This window comes from Bombina bombina, chromosome 3, assembly GCF_027579735.1.
Source record: "Bombina bombina isolate aBomBom1 chromosome 3, aBomBom1.pri, whole genome shotgun sequence".
In the NCBI taxonomy this organism is placed as follows: domain Eukaryota; kingdom Metazoa; phylum Chordata; class Amphibia; order Anura; family Bombinatoridae; genus Bombina; species Bombina bombina.
This window is the reverse complement of record NC_069501.1, coordinates 1,084,637,683-1,084,654,943: the sequence shown is the minus strand read 5'-3', so window position 1 is coordinate 1,084,654,943 and position 17,261 is coordinate 1,084,637,683. Positions and strand designations below refer to the sequence as shown.

General features: G+C 40.9%; 1 protein-coding gene across 1 annotated transcript in view; it reads right to left on the bottom strand.

Moving 5' to 3' along the window:
• Positions 1–17,261, bottom strand: part of WDFY2 (WD repeat and FYVE domain containing 2) — a 336,435-nt gene that overhangs the window by 192,568 nt on the left and 126,606 nt on the right. Inside the window, exon 3 of the mRNA XM_053708379.1 lies at positions 4,434–4,507. Within this exon, the coding sequence (XP_053564354.1) occupies positions 4,434–4,507 (74 nt within the window). The remainder of the gene's footprint in view (positions 1–4,433; positions 4,508–17,261) is intronic.

Genomic DNA, 17,261 nt, shown 5'->3' with positions numbered 1-17,261 from the left:
CGTTGACTCTACTCCCCTTTAGATCGAAAGATGTAATATTGCGAGTGAATCCGAGCTGTCAAAAAGACTGAAGGTGACTAACATCAGATTATGAAAAGCCCGCTATAAGGGAAAGAGTCCCAAAACCCTGATGTGCGCATATCCGACGAACAGCAGCAACAATTACCCCAATAGTAAACTTTGTAGCATGTGCTAACCCGATAGACCCTGTGGCCCAGAGGGGAAGTGCGCAGACCAATTTATTTAGGACCAATTTATTTAGGTGCCCAAAATAACCGCAGCACAAACAAATTATATCGGAAACAAATGATTGATTCTGCTCCAGAACCATATAAAATAGGAGTATATCGTAGATCCATAAAAGGGAGGCAAAAGCCACTGCAATCGATTATGGAAGAATCATGAATGAATTCCCATGAGGTGAATTTAGAGACACAAACGATACTCAACATACATCCCTCTGACAAGCCCTGCACTGAGGGGAAACTGACTCAAAATACACTGAAAACCCCTCTCTCTGAAGAAATCTCACGTACATCTACATTCTTCAGCCACCTCCAGAGGCAAAGAAAAAACTAAAGTATACTGAGGTGGGAGGGTGTTATATAGAGCTCTTGGGGTTTGGGAATCTTTGCCTCCTCCTAGTGGTGGGGAAGGTAATTCTCAGGAGTAATGGATGTAATGTACACCCCTCACATTTTTGTAAATATTTTATTATATGTTTTCATGTGACAACACTGAAGAAATGACACTTTGCTACAATGTAAAGGAGTGTACAGCTTGTATAAAAGTTTAAATTTGCTGTCACCTCAAAATAATTTAACACACAGCCATTAAAGTCTAAACCGTTGGCAAAAAAAGTGAGTACACCCCTAAGTGGAAATGTTCAATTTGGGCCCAAAGTATCAATATTTTGTGTGGCCACCATTATTTTCCAGCACGGCTTTAACCCTCTTGGGCATGGAGTTCACCAGAGTTTCACAGGCTGCCACTGGAGTCCTCTTCCACTCCTCCATGACGACATCACAGAGCTGGTGGATGTTAGAGACCATGTGCTCCCCCAACTTCCGTTTGAGGATGCCACACAGATACTCAATAGGGTTTAGGTCTGGATACATGCTTGGCTAGTCCATCACCTTTACCCTCAGCTTCATTAGCAAATCAGTGGTTGTCTTGGAGGTGTGTTTGGGGTTGTTCTGTTGGAATATAGCCCTGTGGCCCAGTCTCCCAAGGGAGGGGGGTCATGCTCTACTTCAGTATGTCACAGTACATGTTGGCATTCATGGATCCCTCAATGAACTGTAGCTCCCCAGTGCCGGCAGCACTCATGCAGGCCCAGACCATGACACTCCCACCCTCATGCTTGACTATAGGCAAGACACACTTGTCCTTGTACTCCTCACCTGGTTGCCGCCACACACACTTGACACCATCTGAACCAAATAAGGTTATCTTGGTCTCATCGGACCACAGGGCATGGTTCCAGTAATCCATATCCTTAGTCTGCTTGTCTTCAGCAAACTGTTTGCAGGCTTTCTTGTGCATCATCTTTAGAAGAGGCTTCCTTCTGGGACGACAGGCATGCAGACCAATTTGATGCAGTGTGCAGAGTATAGTCTTAGCACTGACATGTTGACCCCCCACCCCTTCAACCTCTGCAGCAATGCGGGGAGCACTCATACGTCTATTTCCCAAAGACAACCTCTGGATATGACGCTGAGCACATGCACTCAACTTCTTTGGTCGAGCATGACGAGGCCTGTTCTGAGTGGAACCTGTCCTGTGAAACCGCTGTATGGTCTTGCCCACCATGCTGCAGCTCAGTTTCAGGGTCTTGGCAATCTTCTTATAGCCTAGGCCATCTTTATGTAGATCAACAATTCTTTTTTTTTCTTCGGATCCTCAGAGAGTTCTTTGCCATGAGGTGCCATGTTGAACTTCCAGTGAGCAGTATGAGAATGTGTGAGAGCGATAACACAATATTTAACACACCTGTTCCCTATTCACACCTGAGACCTTGTAACACTAACAAGTCACATGACACCGGGCTAATTGGGCCCAATTAGGACATTTCCACTTAGGGGTGTACTCACTTTTGTTCCCAACGGTTTAGACATTAATGGCTGTGTGTTGAGTTATTTTGAGGGGACAGCAAATTTACACTGTTATACAGGCTATACGCTCACTACTTTACATTGTAGCAACGTGTCATTTCTTCAGTGTTATCACATGAAAAGATATAAAATATTTACAAAAATGTGAGGGGTGTACTCACTTTAGTGAGAGTGAGTGTGTGTGTGTATATAAATACATACACTCACGCACATATATACACATATATATATATACATATACACACATATATACACATATATATATACTAAATATAGGGGGTGTGAGAGAGTAGGTAATATTGCTAATTTGCTTTAAATGGTGCCACCCTTATAGTAAATATAAAATATAAAAGAAAGATAGAAAAAAATACCAGGGTATATAAGATATCGCTATATACTTAAGTGTATTTTTGGGAAATTATTATAAATAAATTTTTGAAAGTCTTCTATGTGTGCCGTTTATTCCCTTGCTGTTCTAGGGTAATCTTATATACCCTGGTATTTTTTTCTATCTTTCTTTTATATTTTACACATATATATATATATATACACATATATATATACATATACACACACCTATATATTTATATATTTTAATTTTAAAAGAGTAAATGTCCCCCTTGCAAGATAAGGTGTACTATCAGAATAATAACAATGTAGAATTTAAATATTGCTTCTGATTTAGGCATAGATTAAATGTTTCCATTTACATACTGTCATGCATGGTCCTAGCGAGCATTTATGTAGCAGCTTAAAGATCTTTATCCTTCTCAGGCAATAGCAGACAGTGGTTACAGTGAGGGGACTTAACCTCCTCTCCGCCTGCTCTCCCCATTCTCACAACACAGCTACAACTTGAACAGGTGTAGTATTTAGAACACTGACATCTATTTAAAAAACCCCATAAAGCAGCAAACTCCTTAACAAATGGTGGTTTTAACTTATTAAAGCTAGTTTCCAAACTCTTGATTAAGAGTATGATTTCAGATTATTACTTACTCAACGGGGACAATTCACTGCCTCCCTTCTCATTACTGGGTTACTAATATTTTAGTAACCCAGTAATGATAACATAGCCCTCTCCTGTAAGACACGTCTCTTTTCAGCCCTCTCCTGTAAGACACGTCTCTTTTCAGGCTTGGCAACCAGTAGCAGCCCTTCCTTGTCAGTGTTTAAAGGGTTCCTTCCAGCACTGCGCTAACTTGCTTGGTCAATTGGATAGTCTGTTTAAAGAGACATTGTACACTAGATTTTTCTTTGCATAAATGTGATTTAGATGATGCATTTATATAGCCCATCTGGGGGTGTTTTTGTAAAATGTATAGATTTACTTATTTTAAATAACATTGTGCTGACTTCCAGACTCCTAACCAAGCCCCAAAGTTTTAGATGTATACAGACTTCAGATTGCTTCTGTTTGTATAATGGGTCTATTCATATGCAGGCGAGGGTCTGCTCTCAGCCCCTTTCAGCGGGTGATCCAGCCTAACCTCATCACCAGTGCTAAATTGGGAGCTTCTAAGCAAGTTTTTAAAAGGTTTTAAAACTGGATTTTTATATCGGTATCTGTGCATATTATTTTTTATAGTAGTGTCTGTTACATGCAATTATATTAAAATTTGAGTATACTGTCCCTTTAAGCCAACTATTCTCTTCTGAATGTACAGCATCCTACAGTAGGTTTCTGTGTTAAGGCAAAGCTGGCAGTGCACTCAAATTTTAGTAACTTGCTTTACACTATAAAAAGGTTCACCTCTACAGACTGACATAAATCAGAAAATGTTCAAATGAAAGCCACAAAAATAAAGTTTACAACGAAAGACCAAAATAAGAGAAGACAGTTTGTTTTAATAGACTGAACATCAAGTATATAAAAAGGGACAACTTAAGGATGAAAGCATTTTCAATAAAAGTTTGACATCAGAACAAGAGATTGTGATCTCAAGTTGGAGGATAGTAGATTCAAGAGAAACATGTGTAAGCACTTCTTTACAGTAAGGGTAGTAGATTCATGTGATAGACTTCCAACAGAGATGGAAAAAAAAAAAACTGTAAGGGAATTTCAGAAATATGCATAAGACGTCCATGAGAATGGATTAAACCTACACTTGATGGGCCTTCTGGTTTATAAATAGCCTCCAAAATCTATGTATTTATAAATGATGTGTTTTATCACATATCCTGTAATCACTTGTTTACTTCAACTTATTGTTTAACTCCGTAAAGCTGCATAGTATTGTTGGGTACAATCCTAACTATCAGAACACAAAAGCACTGCCCATTCTTTACATTGGGATCAATTCACTGAGAAATACTTACTGATATAGTACCGTTGTCTAGACCTACTGTCAATCTTCTGGTCTCTGGGTTAAAAGACATGCATGAACACGGAGCTAGAAAAAAAAAAAAAAACAGTTTTAACTAGCACCCTACAGCACTTGTCAAGCAGCCACAATTAAGATAGGAACTACAGCAGTTAAAGGGACATTAAACCTCAAAATTTTCTGTCATGATTCAAGTAGAGAATACAATTTTAAACAACATTCTAATTTACTTATATTATCTAATTTGCTTCATTCTTTAGATATACTTTGTTGAAGAAATAGGAATGCACACGGGTGAACCAATCACACGAGGCATCTATGTGCAGCAACCAATCAGTAGCTACTGAGCCTATCTAGATATGCTTTTCAGCAAAGTATATCAAGAGAATGAAGCAAATTAGATAATAGAAGTATATTAGAAAGTTGTTTAAAATTGCAATCTCTTTCTAATTAATGAAAGAAAATATTTGGGTATCATGCCCCTTTAATACTATGAACAACAAGATCATTTATATGCCAAAAATTTCACATTAGTAATGTTATATTAATTTGAAGTCCGGGGATTCACATAAGTGTTTTACACAGATCTTGCAAAGCTTAAAGGGACATGAAAGTGAAAATTAAAGGGACAGTAAAGATAAAATTAAAACTTTCATAACTCAGGTAGAACATGCACATTTTAAACAACTTTCCAATTTACTTATATGATAAATTTATGGCCTGTCTTTATATATGCACATTTTCTGAGGCACCGGCATATACTGAGTATGTAAAAGAGTTCACAGTGTATACATATAGGAGTCTGTAATTGGCTGATGACCGTCACATGACACAAAGGGTACGGAAATGGAAGCAATCTTTGACATTTTTCCAAAAAGAAATATTAAGTCCTTTTGCATTGTCTTTTTAGTGTGCATTTCTGGATTATGGACTTTTACTGTATTTAAAGGGACATGAAACCCACATTTTTTCTCTCATTATTTAGAAGGAGCATGGAATTTTAAACACCTTTCTAATTTACTTCTATTAGCCAATTTGCTTCATTCTCTTGATATCCTTTGCTGAAACGCATATCTAGATAGGATCAGTAGCTGCTGATTGGTGGCTGCAAATAGATGCTTCGTATGATTGGCTCATCCATGTGTGTTGCTATTTCTTCAACAAAGGATATCTAAAGAATAAAGCAAATTAAATAATAGAAGTAAATTGAAATGTTGTTTAAAATTGTATTCTCTATCTGAATCAGGGAAGAGAAATGTTGGGTTTAATGTCCCTTTAATGATTCTTTAAAGCAGTGGTCTCAATACGTGTCTTGGAATTTACAAACCTTTAGTTGCAAGCAATTTAAGAACAATGGGCCCTAGATGAACAAAAAGTCTCCAGCTGTGTAGGCTGAGCAAAGCAAGACTATATTGACTCACAGAAACATGCATTGTTCCCAAAGGTCAGGCTAAAGAAAATTTACTGAACAACCAGGGGCCCAGACTAAGTTTCTTGAAAAATGGCTTATGTTTTAAATATAGATTAATCATATTATAGCAAATTATTTTAACTGAATTTAAAAGGACACTAAACCCAATTTTTTTCTTTCATGATTCAGATAGAGAATATTATTTTTAACAACATTCCTATTTACTTCTATTATCTAATTTGCTTCATTCTTTAGATATTTTTTGTTAAATAAATCGCAATGCACATGGGTGAGACAATTACGAGGCATCTATGTGCAGCCACCAACCAGCAGCTACTTAGCCGATCTAGATATGGCTTTTCAGCAAAGACTATCAAGAGAATGAAGCAAATTAGATCATAGAAGTAAATAAGAAAGTTGTTTAAAATTGCATGCTTTTTCTTAATCATGAAAGGATAATAACTTGCATGGTAGCATCAGAAATAAAGGAATTGGCTAGTTTGAGAGAGAGCCTCAATCCTGTCTTGGATCACCTCCAAAGGAGTCTCTACCAAAATAGATTCAGACAAGGCGTCGCAACAATAAGATGCTGCACTTGACACAGTGGCAATACAAACTGCAGGTTGCCATTGAAGACCTTGATGAACATACAACTTCTTCAAATAAGCCTCCAGCTTTTTGTCCATGGGATCCTTAAAAGAGCAGCTATCCTCTATAGGGATCTTAGTTCTCTTAGCCAGAGTAGAAATGGCCCCTTCTACTTTAGGCACCGTGCGCCATGAATCTTTAATGGAGTCAGCAACAGGAAACATCTTTTTAAAGACGGGGAGAAAGGTATCCCCGGCTTCTCCCATTCCTGTGAAATAATCTCCGTCACACGGTCTGGTACAGGAAATACCTCCACAGAGGAAAGGAACATCCTAGTATTTATTAAGTTTACTAGATTTCTTGGGGTCGACAACGACAGGAGTATCGGAGTCGTCCAAAGTAGCCAATACCTCCTTTAACAGTACACAAAGGTGTTCAAGCTTAAATCTAAAGTTTACTACTTCAACATCAGATAAAGGAATTATACTATCCGAATCCGAGATCTCACCCTCAGATGCTACCGACGTATCCTCCTCATCAGATTTATGAGTGAGAACAACCTGTGTAGCAGGAGGTAAAACAGAAACCTTACTATCTGAATCTCTAATTTTCCTCTTGCGTTTTCCCTTTAGCATAGGAAAAGCAGATAATGCCACAGATACCGCAGAAGATACCCGAGCCGCAATTTCTGCAGGCAAATAAACTCCTCCAGGAGGCTGAGAGGAACTGCAGGGCACTCTGTATGTGACGCCATAGAGGATTGGGATGTTAAAGGAGAAAGCTGTGGCATTGCCTGAACAGCATCATCCTGAGAGACATTTGGCTCAGTGGGCAAAATCTTATTTTTACACTCTATAGTTCTAGCTAAACAAGAAGCACAGAATTGCATGGGCAAAACAATTTGTGCCTCCAAAAATAGTAAACATCTGTCACAAGAAAGCTTACTGATCCATGTTTACCAGCACAGTAAAAATGTCTACAATTAACTGAACGAGTATGATTAATGAAATCACTACTATCACTTTAAGAAAAAAAATATATATTTTTATTCCCCAGAGCGTTAACACGCTAACCAAGGCAGTAAAAATAAAAAATAAAAATGACAAAAAAAGTTTAGCCCCTCTACATCTCTGAAGTGCTCCTACCGTAACCCACAGCAATATAGTAAATAAACTGGATGATAGTTAGCCAGAAATCTCCTTCAGCAATCGTGCGGACACAGGAGAATGAGAGAAAGCCGTGACGCTCCAATATCTACACAGAGGGCCAGAAGTCACATGATCATCAGAGAAGGGAAACTGCGCCACACTAAAAGCGCGTGTTCCCTACTCTGACCTGAGGTTAAAACGAACCGGCTAACTGAATAAACTGTCTAAAAATACACCGAAAATTCTGCTTCTCTATTTATCCCACAAAATATGTACTTAAGCAGTAGGAGTCTACTTTTAACATACCAATAAGAGCTATGTTCATTAAACATAATAAGCCAGTGGATAAAAATTCCATACATAATGTAAAAATTAACCCATAGTTTCCCACATCAGTGCCTGCACCCTGCCCATTAATAATTCAGCCTAATGGATTATATCAAAAGTGTTCCAATAATACTGCATCTGAAATCTTCTAAAAGTGCAAGTCTTCAGTACCTAGAAGACAAAAAGCACTTACCTGCAGTCTAGCTGTCTGGCAGGAAGACAGCTCACAAGGCGTGAAAGGACATATACTCCTTACAGAGACCTGTAGAAAAAAAAAAAAGAACAGAGTAGCCAACTCTGGCTTTCTATAGCTACGGCAGCAATATTTTAGGAAACAAAGCAAGGACTACCTCCCAACTTCCTAACTGCTTAAAAGCAACCACTACTCTACTGAAGAGATTACCGTGGACTAAGCTAAACCCCAAATCATTGCTTGCAGGGAAAAGTACCCAGAAAAGGAATTAATTTCTTCAGACACCAAACTTCACCTCCTCCATTGACAGAGGCAAAGAGAATGACTGGGGATTATGGGTAGGGGAGTGACACTTAAAGGGACATTATACACTCATTTTTTCTTTGCATAAATGTTTTGTAGATGATCTATTTATATAGCCCATAAAGTTTTTTTTTTAAAATAAATGTATAGTTTTGCTTATTTTTAAATAACATTGCTCTGATTTTCAGACTCCTAACCAAGCCCCAAAGTTTTATGTGAATACTGTCAGCTACCTTCTCCAGCTTGCTCCTGTTTGTGTAAAGGGTCTTTTCATATGCAAAAGAAGGGGGAGGGTCTTATTTGCCACTTGCAGTGGGCTTTACAGCTACCTTTTCAACAGAGCCAAACTGACAGCTTCTAAGTAAGTTTTTAAACAGTTTTATACTAGATTTTTATATCAGTATCTGTGCATCTTATTCTTTATAGTAGTGTCTATTACATGAAGTTATATGAAAATGAGTGCATACTGTCCCTTTAACAGCTTTGCTGTGGTGCTCTTTGCCTCCTCCTGCTGGCCAGGAGTTATATTCCCACTAGTAATTGATGACGTTGTGGACTCTCCATAGCTTAGGAAAGAAATAAAATTTAAAAAAAATAATAATAATTTACATCAGGGATGGCCAACTGGCAGCCATCTGCACCATATTTTTGGCCCCTGAGGAAAAAAAAAGAAGCAAAAAATAGAAAATGTGTGTCAGCTTTTGTGTCCCCTGGAAAAAGCGGAACTGGAGGCTTCTGGTGGGTGGGCAAAGAATTTTCTAGAGTGGAAAACAAAAGATAGAATGTATTCTATTATTATTCTTTATTTATTAAGCGCCAACAGATTCTGCAGTGCTGCCCATGGGTACAATGATAAAAGTACAATGGATAAACAATACAATAATATACAAAATTTTACAGACAAAGGGGGAATTGAGGGAGCTATTCCCGTGGAAACTTACAATCTAGATGGGTAGGAGGATGGGAAACAGGAGGTGGGGACTGCAAAGGTGAGAATGATATTAGTGAGGAGATAGATGAGGGCAACTGTAAGGTAAGTAAAGTTAATTTGTTAATGAGTTGGGCGATAAGCTTCCCTGAACAAAAACATAATTTATGCTTACCTGATAAATTTATTTCTCCTGTAGTGTATCCAGTCCACGGATCATCCATTACTTATGGGATATTCTCCTTCCCAACAGGAAGTTGCAAGAGGATCACCCACAGCAGAGCTGCTATATAGCTCCTCCTCTAACTGTCATATCCAGTCATTCGACCGAAAACAAACAGAGAAAGGAGAAACCATAGGGTGCAGTGGTGACTGTAGTTTAATTAAAATTTAGACCTGCCTTAAAAGGACAGGGCGGGCCGTGGACTGGATACACTACAAGAGAAATAAATTTATCAGGTAAGCATAAATTATGTTTTCTCTTGTTAAGTGTATCCAGTCCACGGATCATCCATTACTTATGGGATACCAATACCAAAGCTAAAGTACACGGATGATGGGAGGGACAAGGCAGGATTAAGCGGAAGGAACCACTGCCTGAAGAACCTTTCTCCCAAAAACAGCCTCCGAAGAAGCAAAAGTATCAAATTTGGAAAATTTGGAAAAAGTGTGAAGCGAAGACTAAGTCGCGGCCTTGCAAATCTGTTCAACAGAGGCATCATTTTTAAAGGCCCAGGTGGAAGCCACAGCTCTAGTGGAATGAGCTGTAATCCTTTCAGGGGGCTGCTGTCCAGCAGTCTCATAGGCTAGGCGTATTATGCTCCGAAGCCAAAAGGAAAAAGAGGTTGCCGAAGCTTTTTGACCTCTCCTCTGTCCAGAGTAAACGACAAACAGGGTAGATGTTTGACGAAAATCTTTAGTAGCTTGTAAGTAAAACTTCAAGGCACGGACTACGTCCAGATTATGTAAAAGACGTTCCTTCTTTGAAGAAGGATTAGGACACAATGATGGAACAACAATCTCTTGATTGATATTCTTGTTAGAAACCACCTTAGGTAAAAACCCAGGTTTGGTACGCAGGACTACCTTATCTGCATGAAAAATCAGATAAGGAGAATCACATTGTAAGGCAGATAGCTCAGAGACTCTCCGAGCCGAGGAAATAGCCATCAAAAACAGAACTTTCCAAGATAAAAGTTTAATATCAATGGAATGAAGGGGTTGAAACTGAACTCCTTGAAGAACTTTAAGAACCAAGTTTAAGCTCCACGGGGGAGCAACAGGTTTAAACACAGGCTTAATTCTAACCAAAGCCTGGCAAAATGCCTGGACGTCTGGAACCTCTGCCAGACGCTTGTGCAAAAGAATAGACAGAGAAGAAATCTGTCCCTTTAAGGAACTAGCTGATAATCCTTTGTCCAAGCCCTCTTGGAGAAAAGACAATATTCTAGGAATCCTAGCCTTACTCCATGAGTAATTCTTGGATTCACACCAATAAAGATATTTACTCCATATCTTGTGGTAGATTTTCCTGGTAACAGGCTTTCGTGCCTGTATTAAAGTATCAATGACTAACTCGGAGAAGCCACGCTTTGATAGAATCAAGCGTTCAATCTCCATGCAGTCAGTCTCAGAGAAAGTAGATTTGGATGATTGAAAGGACCTTGTATCAGAAGGTCCTGTCTTAGAGGCAGAGTCCATGGTGGAAAGGATGACATGTCCACTAGGTCTGCATACCAAGTCCTGCGTGGCCACGCAGGTGCTATCAGAATCACCGATGCTCTCTCCTGTTTGATTTTGGCAATCAGTCGAGGGAGCAGAGGAAACGGTGGAAACACATAAGCCAGGTTGAAGAACCAAGGTGCTGCTAGAGCATCTATCAGCGTCACTTCTGGGTCCCTGGACCTGGATCCGTAACAAGGAAGCTTGGCGTTCTGGCGAGACGCCATGAGATCCAACTCTGGTTTGCCCCAACGATGAATCAACTGAGCAAACACCTCCGGATGGAGTTCCCACTCGATGGAAAGTCTGACGACTTAGAAAATCAGCCTCCCAGTTCTCCACGCCTGGGATATGGATTGTTGACAGGTGGCAAGAGTGGTACTCTGCCCAGCGAATTATTTTTGAGACTTCTAACATCGCTAGGGAACTCCTGGTTCCCCCTTGATGGTTGATGTAAGCCACAGTCGTGATGTTGTCCGACTGAAATCTGTTGCTAACTGAGGCCAAGCCAGAAGAGCATTGAATATCGCTCTTAACTCTAGAATATTTATTGGAAGGAGTTTCTCCTCCTGAGTCCACAATCCCTGTGCCTTCAGGGAATTCCAGACTGCACCCCAACCTAGAAGGCTGGCATCTGTTGTTACAATTGTCCAATCTGGCCTGCAAAAGGTCATACCCTTGGACAGGTGTACCCAAGACAACCACCAGAGAAGAGAATCTCTGGTCTCTTGATCCAGATTTAGCAGAGGGGACAAAACTGTGTAATCCCCATTCCACTGACTCAGCATGCATAATTGCAGCGGTCTGAGATGAAGGCGCGCAAATGGCACTATGTCCATTGCCGCTACCATTAAGCCGATTACCTCCATACACTGAGCTACCGAAGGGTGCGGAATGGAGTGAAGAACACGGCAAGCATTTAGAAGTTTTGATAACCTGGACTCCGTCAGGTAAATTTTCATTTCTACAGAATCTATAAGAGTCCCTAAGAAGGAGACTCTTGTGAGTGGGGATAGAGAACTCTTTTCCTCGTTCACTTTCCACCCGTGCGACCTCAGAAATGCCAGAACTATCTCTGTATGAGACTTGGCAACTTGAAAGCTTGATGCCTGTATCAGGATGTCGTCTAGATACGGAGCCACCGCTATGCCTCGCGGTCTTAGAACCGCCAGAAGTGAGCCCAGAACCTTTGTAAAGATTCTCGGGGCTGTAGCCAACCCGAAGGGAAGAGCTACAAATTGGTAATGCCTGTCTAGAAAGGCAAACCTTAGAAACCGATGATGATCTTTGTGAATCGGTATGTGAAGGTAACCATCCTTTAAGTCCACTGTGGTCATGTACTGACCTTCTTGGATCATGGGTAGGATGGTCCGAATAGTTTCCATTTTGAAAGATGGAACTCTGAGGAATTTGTTTAAGATCTTTAGATCCAAAATTGGTCTGAAGGTTCCCTCTTTTTTGGGAACCACAAACAGATTCGAATAAAAACCCTGTCCTTGTTCCGTCCGCGGAACTGGATGGATCACTCCCATAACTAGGAGGTCTTGCACACAGCGTAGGAATGCCTCTTTCTTTATCTGATTTGCAGATAGCCTTGAAAGATGAAATCTCCCTTGTGGAGGGGAAGCTTTGAAGTCCAGAAGATATCCCTGAGATATGATCTCCAACGCCCAGGGATCCCGAACATCTCTTGCCCACACCTGGGCGAAGAGAGAAAGTCTGCCCCCTACTAGATCCGTCGCCGGATAGGGGGCCGTTCCTTCATGCTGTCTTAGAGGCAGCAGCAGGCTTTCTGGCCTGCTTGCCTTTGTTCCAGGACTGGTTAGGTTTCCAGGCCTGCTTAGATTGAGCAAAAGTTCCCTCTTGTTTTGAAGCGGAGGAAGTTGATGCTGCACCTGCCTTGAAATTTCGAAAGGCACGAAAATTAGACTGTTTGGCCTTTGCTTTGGCCCTGTCCTGAGGAAGGGTGTGACCCTTACCTCCAGTAATGTCAGCAATAATTTCCTTCAAACCAGGCCCGAATAAGGTCTGCCCCTTGAAAGGAATGTTGAGTAATTTAGACTTCGAAGTCACGTCAGCTGACCAGGATTTAAGCCATAGCGTCCTACGCGCTTGGATGGCGAATCCGGAATTCTTAGCCGTTAGTTTAGTTAAATGAACAATGGCATCAGAAACAAATGAGTTAGCTAGCTTAAGTGTTCTAAGCTTGTCAATAATTTCAGTCAATGGAGCTGTATGGATGGCCTCTTCCAGGGCCTCAAACCAGAATGCCGGCGTGGCCGTGACAGGCGCAATGCATGCAAGGGGCTGTAAAATAAAACCATGTTGAATAAACATTTTCTTAAGGTAACCCTCCAATTTTTTATCCATTGGATCTGAAAAAGCACAACTGTCCTCAACCGGGATAGTAGTACGCTTTGCTAAAGTAGAAACTGCTCCCTCCACCTTAGGGACCGTCTGCCATAAGTCCCGTGTAGTGGCGTCTATTGGAAACATTTTTCTAAATATAGGAGGTGGGGAAAAAGGCACACCCGGTCTATCCCACTCCTTGCTAATAATTTCTGTAAGCCTTTCAGGTATAGGAAAAACATCAGTACACACCGGTACCGCATAGTATTTATCCAGCCTACACAATTTCTCTGGTACTGCAACTGTGTTACAGTCATTCAGAGCAGCTAATACCTCCCCAAGCAACACACGGAGGTTCTCAAGCTTAAATTTAAAATTAGAAATCTCTGAATCAGGTTTCCCCGAATCAGAGATGTCACCCACAGACTGAAGCTCTCCGTCCTCATGATCTGCATATTGTGACGCAGTATCAGACATGGCCCTTACAGCATCTGCGCGCTCTGTATTTCTCCTAACCCCAGAGCAATCGCGCTTGCCTCTTAATTCAGGCAACCTGGATAATACCTCTGACAGGGTATTATTCATGATTGCAGCCATGTCCTGCAAGGTAATCGCTATGGGCATCCCTGATGTAATTGGCGCCATATTAGCGTGCATCCCCTGAGCGGGAGGCGAAGGGTCTGACACGTGGGGAGAGTTAGTCGGCATAACTTCCCCCTCTTCAGAATCTTCTGGTGATATTTCTTTTATAGTTAAAGACTGATCTTTACTGTTTAAGGGGAAATCAATACATTTAGTACACATTCTCCTATGGGGCTCCACCATGGCTTTCAAACATAATGAACAAGTAGTTTCCTCTGTGTCAGACATGTTTAAACAGACTAGCAATGAGACTAGCAAGCTTGGAAAACACTTTAAAACAAGTTTACAAGCAATATAAAAAACGTTACTGCACCTTTAAGAAACACAAATTTTGTCAAAATTTGAAATAAGTGAAAAAAGGCAGTTACACTAACGAAATTTTTACAGTGTATGTAACAAGTTAGCAGAGCATTGCACCCACTTGCAAATGGATGATTAACCCCTTAATACCCAAAATGGAATAATAAAAGACAAAAACGTTTTTTTTTTGTTTTTTTTTTCAGTCACAACAACTGCCACAGCTTTACTGTGGCTTTTTACCTCCCTCAAAAACGACTTTGAAGCCTTTTGAGCCCTCCAAAGATGTCCTGGATCATGCAGAGGGAAGCTGAATGTCTCTGTCAGTATTTTTAGCTGCACAGAAAAGCACTAAAACATAATTTATGCTTACCTGATAAATTTATTTCTCTTGTAGTGTATCCAGTCCACGGATCATCCATTACTTATGGAATATATTCTCCTTCCCAACAGGAAGCTGCAAGAGTCCACCCACAGCAAAGCTGCTATATAGCTCCTCCCCTAACTGCCATATTCAGTCATTCGACCGAAAACATGCAGAGAAAGGAAAAACCATAGGGTGCAGTGGTGACTGTAGTTCAAATGAAAAAATTACCTGCCTTAAAGTGACAGGGCGGGCCGTGGACTGGATACACTACAAGAGAAATAAATTTATCAGGTAAGCATAAATTATGTTTTCTCTTGTTAAGTGTATCCAGTCCACGGATCATCCATTACTTATGGAATACCAATACCAAAGCTAAAGTACACGGATGATGGGAGGGACAAGGCAGGTACTTAAACGGAAGTTACCACTGCCTGTAAAAAACCCTTTCTCCCAAAAATAGCCTCCGAAGAAGCAAGGTATCAAATTTGTTAAATTTGAAAAGTATGAAGCGCAGACCAAGACTCCGTCTTGTAAATCTGTTCAACAGAAGCCACATTTAAAAAAGGCCCAAGTGAAAACCACAGCTCTAGTAGAATGAGCTGTAATCCCTTCAGGAGGCTGCTGTCCAGCAGTCTCATAAGCTAAATGAATTATGCTTTTTAACCAAAAAGACAGAGAGGCTGCTGAAGTCTTTTGACCTCTCCTCTGTCCAGAATAGACAACAAACAAGGTGAACGTTTGATGAAAACTGTAGTAGCTTGTAAGTAAAACTTTAAAGCACAAACCACGTCCAATATTGTGTAATAGACGTTCCTTCTTTGAGGAAGGATTAGGATACAAGCATGGAACAACTATCTCTTGAGTGATGTACTTGTTAGATACCACCTTAGGAAAAAACCCAGGTTGGTACGCAGGACTACCTTATCCGTACGAAGGACCAGATAAGGAGAATCACATTGTAACACAGATAACTTGGAGACTCTACGAGTCGAGGAATTAGCTACCCAAAAGGAACTTTCCAAGATAAAGATTGATATCTATGGAACAAAAAAGGTTAAAACGGAACTTCTTGAAGAACCTTAAGAATCAGGTTTAAGCTCCATGGCGGAGCAACAGTTTTAAACACAGGCTTGGATCTAACCAAAGCCTGACCAAATGCCTGAACGTCTAGAATACCTGCCAGACGCTTGTGCAAAAAAATAGACAGAGTAAAAATCTGTCCCCTTTTAAGGAATTAGCTGACAACCCTTTTCTCAAAAACATCTTGGAGAAAAGATAATATCCTGGGAATCCAGACTTTACTCCATGAGTAACCCTTGGATTCATAACAATCAGATATTTACACCATATCTATGTTCAATTTTCCTAGAGACAGGCTTTCATGTCTGTATTAAGGTATCAATGACTGACTCGGAGAAGCCATGCTTTGATAACATCAAGCGTTCAGTCTCCAGGCAGTCCATCTCAGATTGATTCTATTTAGATGGTTGAAAGGACCCTGAGGTAGAGGGACCTGTCTCTGAAGCAGAGACCGTGATGGAAAGGATGACATGTCCACCAGATCTGCATACCAGGTCCTGCGTGGCTACGCAGGCGCTGTCAAAAACACCAAAGCCCTCTCCTGCTTGGTCTTGACCTCCGGAGGAAATCCCACTCCCCCGGAAGAAAAGTCTGACGACTTAGAAAATCCACCTCCCAGTTCTCAACACCTGGGATATGGATAGCTGATAGACAAGAGTGAGTCTCTGTCCAGTGAATTATTGTAAGACTTCTAACATCGCTAGGGAACTTCTGTTCCCCCTTGATGGCTGATGTAAGCCACAGTCGTGTATATTGTCCGACTGAGTATGATGTACCTCAGAGTTGCTAACTGAGGCCAAGTCTGAAGAGCATGGAATATCACTCCCAGTTCCAGAATATTTATTAGAAGGAGGGTCTCCTCCTAAGTCCACTATCCCTGAGCCTTCAGGGAGTTCCAGACTGCATCCCAACCTAAAAGGCTGGCATCTATTGTAACAATTGTCCCATCTGACCTGCGGAAGGTCATACCCTTGGACAGATGGACCCGACATAGTCACCAGAGAAGAGAATCTCTGGTGTCTTGGTCCAGGTTTAACAGGGGGACAAATCTGTGTAATCCCCGTTCCTCTGACTGAGCATGCATAGTTGCAGCGGTCTGAAATGTAGACGTGCAAACGGTACTATGTCCCTTGCCGCTACCATTAAGCCGATTTCATTCATGTACTGAGCCACCGAAGGGCGCGGATGGGATGAAAAAAAAAACACGGCAGAAATTTAGAAACTTTGACAACCTGGACTCCGTCAGGTAAATTTTCATTTCTACAGAATCTATCAGAGTCCCTAGGAGGGAAACCCTTGAGATTGGGGATAGAGAACTCTTTCCTTGTTCACTTTCCACCCATGTGATCTCAGAAATGCCAGTACTACGTCCGTATGAGACTGGGCAATTTGGATGTTTGACGCCTGTATCAGGATGTCGTCTAAATAAGGGACCACTTCTATGCCCCGCGGTCTAAGGACCGCCAAA